The sequence below is a fragment of the Cannabis sativa genome, chromosome 9 (assembly GCF_029168945.1).
Source record: "Cannabis sativa cultivar Pink pepper isolate KNU-18-1 chromosome 9, ASM2916894v1, whole genome shotgun sequence".
Taxonomy (NCBI): domain Eukaryota; kingdom Viridiplantae; phylum Streptophyta; class Magnoliopsida; order Rosales; family Cannabaceae; genus Cannabis; species Cannabis sativa.
In genome coordinates, this window is record NC_083609.1 from 4,137,160 (window position 1) to 4,145,142 (window position 7,983).

The window sequence follows — 7,983 nt, forward strand, 5'->3', positions numbered from 1 at the left end:
TGTCAAGGTACAGGGCACAACAGAGCTACATGCAAAGCTCGAGTTTGAACCATTTCTCTAATATTTAAATGAATATGTGTTGTATTGCTGGTTGTTGGATATTGTGCAATTTTCTCCTAGATTAATACTTTTTTGGTTTGTTTACCGACTTTTAGGCGACATTATGCGATTGCTGTGCGATTTTAGTGCGATGTTAACTAACAGGATCTTGATTTTTCAGTTTGTTTGGTTGTGTATTTTTTGGCGATATTATGCGATTACTGTGCGATTTTAGTGCGATTTTAACTGACAGGATCTTGATTATTTAGTTTGTTTTGTTCTGTATTTTTGGCAATATTATGCGATTATTGTGCGATTTTAGTGCGATGTTAACTGACAGGATCTTGATTTTTTAGTTTGCTTGGTTCTGGATTTTTGGCGATTTTATGCGATTACTGTGCGATTTTAGTGCGATGTTAACTAACAGGATCTTGATTTTTTAGTTTGTTTGGTTCTGTATTTTTTGGCGATATTATGCGATTAATGTGCGATTTTAATGCGATTCTTATCAGAATCATTTTTCAAGATGTCATCATTTCCCATAGTTACCGTTATAACAATAAGACAGGTATTTATCAAAAATTAAAAAAATAAAGAAATTGATACAAGCAACAATTTAAATAGCTTTAAATTTACTTGTTATATATAATTTTGGTGAGATTATAATACAATTACAAAAGGGGAGTTTATGTGTATAAGAATAACATTACAAAAACCTACAAAAAACTACCATGTTAAGTTCTGGTAAAATAAGTCCACACACCACCTATGTCTAAAGGTGAGCATGTTACCATCATTAACATGCTCCAACGACCGGTCCAGCATCAAGTGCTCAATGTGCTCCATGGCATACACTCCACAATTGCCACTAAAAATAAAAAAATTTACTAAATATTAGCAACAATTAAGTTAATTAATTCATAATGGAGTACAAAATTAAATAAATTACTCAAAATATACAAAAAAAAAAGCGATTCACCTGCTCTTCGTTTGTGGTGCAATCTCAGAGGTAACTCATCTATAATGTAGGGGTAGGAGCTGACTGAGATCGCCCAACTCCATCGGATGTACATAATTGCTGTATGGGAAATAACCGCTAGCTCGAATTAGATTCGCAAATAGCTCGCTGTAAGGCTTCAAATATGACTCCATGGCTTCCTCAGCGGTGCCACCGATATAAGAATCATATACAATGATCTCCCAGTTGTCAATATCCACCTCAACTGCCACCCAGTGGCGCTCTTTGGGAAAGTGCAACACAAAGTATATGTAATCTTGGTTCTCCTAACATGGCAAGTATCTGTGCGGTATCCCCTGCACGTAATTCATAACGCCCTCATCCCATTTCATCTTGCTCTTGTCACCCTCATAGTAATTCCAATACATGGCAAATATCTGTGGAGCAGATGTGTCCAAAACTACACCTTTTCGAGTGTAGACTTCTGGGTACAGGGTCCGTCTTCTTCTCAATAAGTGCGCCATAGCATCAAGTTGTTGTGTACCAAAAGAAAACAGTATTACAGATATCGCATAAAAGTCGCACAAATATCGCAGGAAATCGCACAAAGAAATTACCAAAATTATTTCAAAAATCGCACAAAAATCGCAAGTTTATCGCACATAAGTCGCAAAAAAATACCTAAATCAGTGAATAATCGCACACACATCGCATATAAATCGCATAAAATTTGCATACACAGATTAAACATAAAGTGCAAACATCGCATATAAATCGCATATAAGTCGCACAAACATTTAAAAACACAATAAATTAATTCTGTTAAGAAATAACTTACAGCATCGTCGAGCCATTCGTTCAGCACCATCAATTACACGAACCAGGATCTAGTGGCTTCGCCAGTGTGAACATCCCTAGGACGGCCGTTGTCCCTAGCATAAGTGATCCACTTCTGGAAAAATTTTAACAGCCGGGAGTCCGCCGGTTTCAGTGTGTCTACTACCACGGGCCCATGTCGTTGTTTCTTCTTCCCAGCTGTGTAGTCATTCAAGAAAACCGGCTTCCGCTTTCACCTAACCCTGCAGAAGTCCACCCCAGCTGGTGGCCCCTGCAACTCTTCCACATCCTGAGATTCTGTATCACCCAGGGAAATCACAATGGCGTTTGCAGGAGTAGAAGGAACGTCACATACACCAGGTTGCCAATCTTCTGGGTAGACATCATCATCATCATCATATGTCGGCGGTGATGGATGTACCGTCTGTAATGGCTCTGCCATGTTTGATGGATGTGTTGGTGATGATTCATGTGCCGGCGCTGATGGTTGTGTCGGCTCAGAAGGCTGCTTCTGTAACAAACTTATCACGGTAGCAATTTGATCCATGATAAGATTCTTCATCTCTTTGTGACTTCTCTTGAAGTCAGCCTTCATCTTAGTTTGGGAAGTGAGAATTGCAAGTTGTTGCGCTTCTACCTTGTCCAATCTCTTAGCCAACAAGAGGTACTCAAACTCATTGGCTGCAGCAGCGGTTGGCGGTACAAAGGCAAGGGTTGGGGGCACAGTTGTAGATGTGGAGGGGTCTGGTGCAGTTTTGGGTGAGGATGGTGGAATAATTTTTGCACTTTCCACATACTCCGCCACCCGTCTTGCTCGGGTCTCGAATGCAGTGGAATCTTGCTCCCCAGCTTGTGTTTCTTCGACTTCATCTAAGCCCATTTCCACTGTGGGGATCTCACCCTCACAATTGGTCTTCCAATAATCAACCTCCCAATTCCGAGGATATAAAATTTGAAGAACAACCATCTGCAAAAAGTTAATATCACGTCAAATCGCAAATATGTCGCACAAAAATCTCAAATTAATCGCATAATAATAAAACGAATCGCAGACAAATCGCACAATAATCGCACTATATCGCCAAAAATCTATTACATAAACATAGAAAAGTATATAAGCTACTGTCATCGCAAATCGCACAAAATCGCACAGTAATCGCATACAGTCGCCAAAAAATATAAAACAATACAAGTGAAAAATAATGAGACTTCCAACAAAATCGCACAACAATCGCACAAGAATCGCATAAAGTCGCAAAACAAATAAAACAATACAAGTGAAAATTTATAAAGAGAGTGCAAGCAAAATCGCACAAAATCGCTCAATGATCGCATAAAGTCGCCAAAAAAACATATTAAACACTGAACATTTATAATGCCCTGTAAAGTAAATCGCACAAATATCGCACAATGTCGCATCAAATATCGCATATAACACAGATTACACTTAAAGTAAAAAATAATTGCGCTAAAATAGAGAAAGATTCACATACCCTTTTCTCAAACAGTGCAGCCACATCAGCTTGCTTCACATCGTGTTTCGTGACTGTGTTGGGAGTGCTCCAGTTCAACATTCGAGGGAATCGAGTCCCTTTGCACTGGCCATACTTCTTCCCCAAAACTTGCATGGCCTCAAATGCCCAATATTGCAGCGCAGGAGCATATCCGTACACGTTGTACTTCGCTTCAGGTTGAGTAACCTTTTTCTCCTTCTTGTGTTTCTTCTTGGTCTTATCGTTCTTATCCATGTAGTTTTGCCTTAAGTTGTTGCATATTCTTAGTTGTGGAAGACAACAACTTCTGATAAGAAAGAAGACCACAAGGATACTCGAAGAACTTGTCTTCATTTTCTACCAACTTTAGCATATCTGTCCAGATATACACACCCTCAGCCCGCGACAGCAGAACACCTTCGAGAAATGCACACAACCCCAACTTGTATACATCGTCAGCCACATCGCATGCCTCAAACGCTAGCCAAAGGATTTTAAAGGTCACCCTTTTTGAGTTGTTGAGATAGTCTCGCAAAATTCGATCAGAATCACATTGTGCAGTAAATTCTTCTGACGAAGGACCACCGCTCATCTTCAAGTCCGTGATCAAACTGAACTCAGACCACCCAAATCTAGCTTCGGTCGGTTTTACCCATGTAAAACCACACTTCATCGTTTTTGGCTTCACTCACTTTCTTCTTTAGTAATAGTTGATGCACAATAACCCCACTGAATTTTAATTCACTGGCATTCCAAAAAACACCAAAGGGCGTCTCCTTCACCTTCTGAGTCAAGTTAAAAGCTTCAAATTTAGCCTTTATTGAAGCAAAGTATTCGTTCCCTCTGTATGTTATACGCCCTGGAAAGTGCTCTGACAATGGGAGAATAAGTTCAGGAGCCATTTGCATTTACAAAGATTAATTAGACTTTATCGCATAATAATCGCACAAATATCGCCTAAAAATTGCATAAATTTTACCACTGTGACATAAAATCACAGAAAATCGCACATAAATCGCACAATATCGCTAAAAAATACAGAACAAAACAACCAAAAAAATAAGATCCTGTCAGTTACAATCGCACAAAAATTGCACCTTAATCGCATAATATTGTTAAAATCGCACAGCCTACCCAATATGTCATACATCGCACACACATGCGCATAATGTCGCCTAAAGTCGCTAAACATACCAAAAAGTAATAATCTATGTAAAAATCGCACAAAATTGCATATAAATCGCACAATGTCGCACAATAAAGACCAGTACAGACTCCAGCTACGTCGCACAAAATCGCACATAGAATCACATAAAATCGCACAATAACCTAAAAACCCAGAAAAAGCTATTGTTCGAAACCCATATTCATCCCACAGTTTTATTGCACAATTAATCCTCAAAAAACATACAAAATAAAAACTTTCAATTCACTACCAGATTCAACCACAAATGTATGCATTTTAAAGGATAAATTCAAGAAAAATTCCACAAAAACTTACCTGGATTGCTGTAATTGGGGTTCGTGGGATTCGACTGGGTCTCCTTGTTCGCTCGGGCGTTCGTCGATGGGGTCGATTGGAGTGGGTTCGTCTAGGTTGTCGTGGTTTCAGGGGTTCAGTTCGTGGTCTGGTCGTCTGGTGGCTGTGGGTTCGTGGGTTCGTCGTCGTCGTGGGTTCGTCGTCGTCTGGTGGTCATCTGCGATTGGGGTTTGTGGGTTTCGTGGTCTGGGTTCGTGCGTCCGTCCGTTGGTCTGGGTGTGGGTTGTCGTGTGTTTGGGAGAGGGAAAGAAGAGAGAGAATGTAGGTAGAGGGAATGTGGGAAGTTTGAATTGAGAAGGGTATTTTTGGAAGAAAAGTGAAAGATTGGTATATTTTTGCTATGTGTTATAATTAGGTACAATTAAACACCATGTTCCCTTTTTTAGCATGGAATGTCAAATTTCCCTTTTATTTTTTCTTAGAAAGATTTGGGCTCACTAGCGAACAAAGGTAAGTCTACCATTTATGGTCCTTCCTTTAAGGATGAGGTTTGGAAAAGATTGGCTGGAATGACTAGTTTTATGAGAGGATCTCTACTTTTTAACTATTTGGGGATAAAATTAGCAACATGTGTGTAACAAAAGTTGATTGTCAATGCTTGGTAGATAAGTTGATGCAGAGACTTCGTCTTCAGAACTCCAGAAACTTATCATTTGCTAGAAGGTGTGTTCTAATAAACTCTGTTCTACTTTCTTTAAATACCTTGGTCCCAAATAGTGATATTACTAAAGATAGTTATTAAGAGAATCAATCAATTTTACCGAGCTTTCTTATAGAAGGGTAAAGTTGATTATAAGGGGCCTATCCAAGTTGCTTGGACTAAAACTTGTAAGACTAAAAAACATGTGGGTCATGGATTTAGAGATGTTGATTTTTGGAACAAATGTGCTATGGGCAAGTTTTTTTGGGCAATAGAAAAAAAGAAAGATAACTTGTGAGTCAAATAGATCGATTCACAATGTTTACTTGAAAGGAAAGAATTAGTGGAGCTACAAACCTTCCACCCTAGTACTGGAATAAAATTTTCCACACCAAATTAAGATGAGCTCATGAATGTGTTTGTTGCAGTAGACTTGCAATGTAAAACTATAGTATTGTTGGATTGTACAAATTTGTTGAAGAATTTGATGATGGCAGGTGGCATTACACTAGTCCTATTTGGGGATCGAATAGTGTTCCAAGTATAAATTTATTGTTTGATTACTCTGAAAAAGAGGCTTTAGATCAAAGATAGATTGATCAAATTTGGTTTAAATATTAATGGTAGTTGTTTGATATGTGGGCAGCTTAATAAGACTCGTGACCATACCTTTTTATGGCTGCACTTTTAGTGGGCAGCTTACAGTTCAGGTTCGAGTCGAGGCTGAGGCCGGGTTTGGAGTTCTAGGTCATTGTCTTGGTTCGAGTCGGGGATGAGGTTGGGGTTTGGGTTCAGTTCTGAGGTCAAGTTTAGGTTTGGGGTTCCATGTCTAGGTTCGAGTTCGTGAATGGGTCCAAGTCGAGGCTGAGCCTGAGGTTTGAGTTTGGGCATTGGCTAGGTTTGTGGCTGAGGTCTGGGTCTAGTGGTCTGGGTCTGAGGTCAAGTTTAGATTCGTGGTCCAAGTCTGAATTCGAGTCCAGGTCAGGGTTGAGGCTAGGGTCCGGATCGAGGTTCAAAGCCTGGGTTTGAGTCTATGTCCGTGTTCGGGAAATGGGTCTGGGTCCGATATTGGGGTTCGAGTCCTGTACATGAGTTTGGATTTGGGTCAGGGTTTGAGTTCGAGGGTCGGGTCTAGGTCATCTTCCGACACCTGGTTCGGGTTGAGGCTTAGGATTGAGTCTAGGTTTGGTTCCGGGTCAGTCTGGGCTGGCCCCGGGCCCTGGGGCCAACATCTGGGTTTTTGTCTGGGGTACGAGTCGAGTTTTGGGTCAGGGTCAAAGTTACCAGTTTAGGTAGGGTCTGAGGCTGACATTTAGGTTTCGGTCTATGGTTTAGGTCAAAAAGTCACCAGGTTTGAATCATGAGTCTTATTCATATTGGGGTCTCAAAGTATTCAAGTATTTTTTTAGAAAATAAATAAAAAAAAATTAAAATAAAAACCATTTCTAAAAAACACCAATCAAACGCGAGTTGTATTTTCAAAACTTAAAATACAATGTCAAACATGCCTGGTATATTTAAGGGTTACACAACAATAGAAATGAATAAAAATTAAAAATAATTAGTATTAATTTTTAATCCCTGAACTTTCAACACTACTTGATTCTGCCATCTAAAATATACGACTTGCTAAAAATTCCTCTTAAAATATAACAGTTACATAATCATGCCCTTTTTATTAGGTTCTATTACTTTTACCGTTTAAAATTAGTATTTTTACTCCTTGAACTTTGACCAATACTAAAATTTTTCCCCTCTAATCAAAAAAGTTAATTTCAAAAATTATAATTTTCTATTAGTTATGAAAATATTAAAAAAAAAAACTTATTCAAAAATCTGATAAAAGTATTGAATTAATAAAAAAAAATATTTAGTTTACTCAAAAAAAATTAAATTATCCATAAAAAAATATTTTAAAACTTTATTTTGTTTATAAACACATATCTTAGAAAATCAAACCAAAATTATATATTGAAAATCAAATAAATAATTTAAACAAACTAAGATTTTTGAAGAAAAGATCAAGCTTATTTGTGTTTACAAATTCATATCCTAAAAACTAAAGAAACATAAATAGAAATTTAATAAAAAAGTAGAAATTATTTAAAAAAATAGAAATTAAACAAAAAAGAATGTTACGTTTATTTAAACAAATCTAAATTTTTAGAGAAAAAATAGACTCAATTTTGTTCCAGTAAAATTTAGTTGATACAAAAATTGAATTTTTAACATATTTTTTATTTTATATCTAAATAGATTTTTTTATTAAAAAATAATTAATTATTTAAATCACTTAATTTGTTTAAATTTTTTATTTCTTTTTTAATTTTCTCAATCATTTAAAATAATTTTTTTAAGATCTAAAATATTTTTTAAGATTTACCGAAAAAAAAGAAATGTTGAATCTTTCTCATATTTATTTGGAGGTACAATTTGATAGTCGTTAAAGTTTTGGGAGTGCAGTTTTTAATTTACA

At 37.2% G+C, this 7,983-nt stretch overlaps 1 protein-coding gene across 1 annotated transcript; it reads right to left on the reverse strand.

Annotated features, from left to right (window-relative positions):
* Positions 1-642: 642 nt before the first annotated feature.
* LOC133030896 (uncharacterized) lies at positions 643-7,251 on the reverse strand. Its single transcript, XM_061103883.1, has 2 exons — positions 1,836-7,251; positions 643-1,501 (listed from the first exon to the last, which is right to left on the reverse strand). Exon 1 carries the CDS (start codon positions 2,799-2,801, stop codon positions 2,067-2,069), a length of 735 nt encoding a protein of 244 aa, XP_060959866.1. The 5' UTR covers positions 2,802-7,251; the 3' UTR covers positions 643-1,501; positions 1,836-2,066.
* Between the last annotated feature and the right edge of the window lie 732 nt (positions 7,252-7,983).

What these genes read in the sequence shown, in the direction of transcription:
- LOC133030896 (XM_061103883.1), bottom strand. Translation starts at nt 2,801, where the DNA reads ATGGTTGTTCTTCAAATTTTATATCCTCGGAATTGGGAGGTTGATTAT.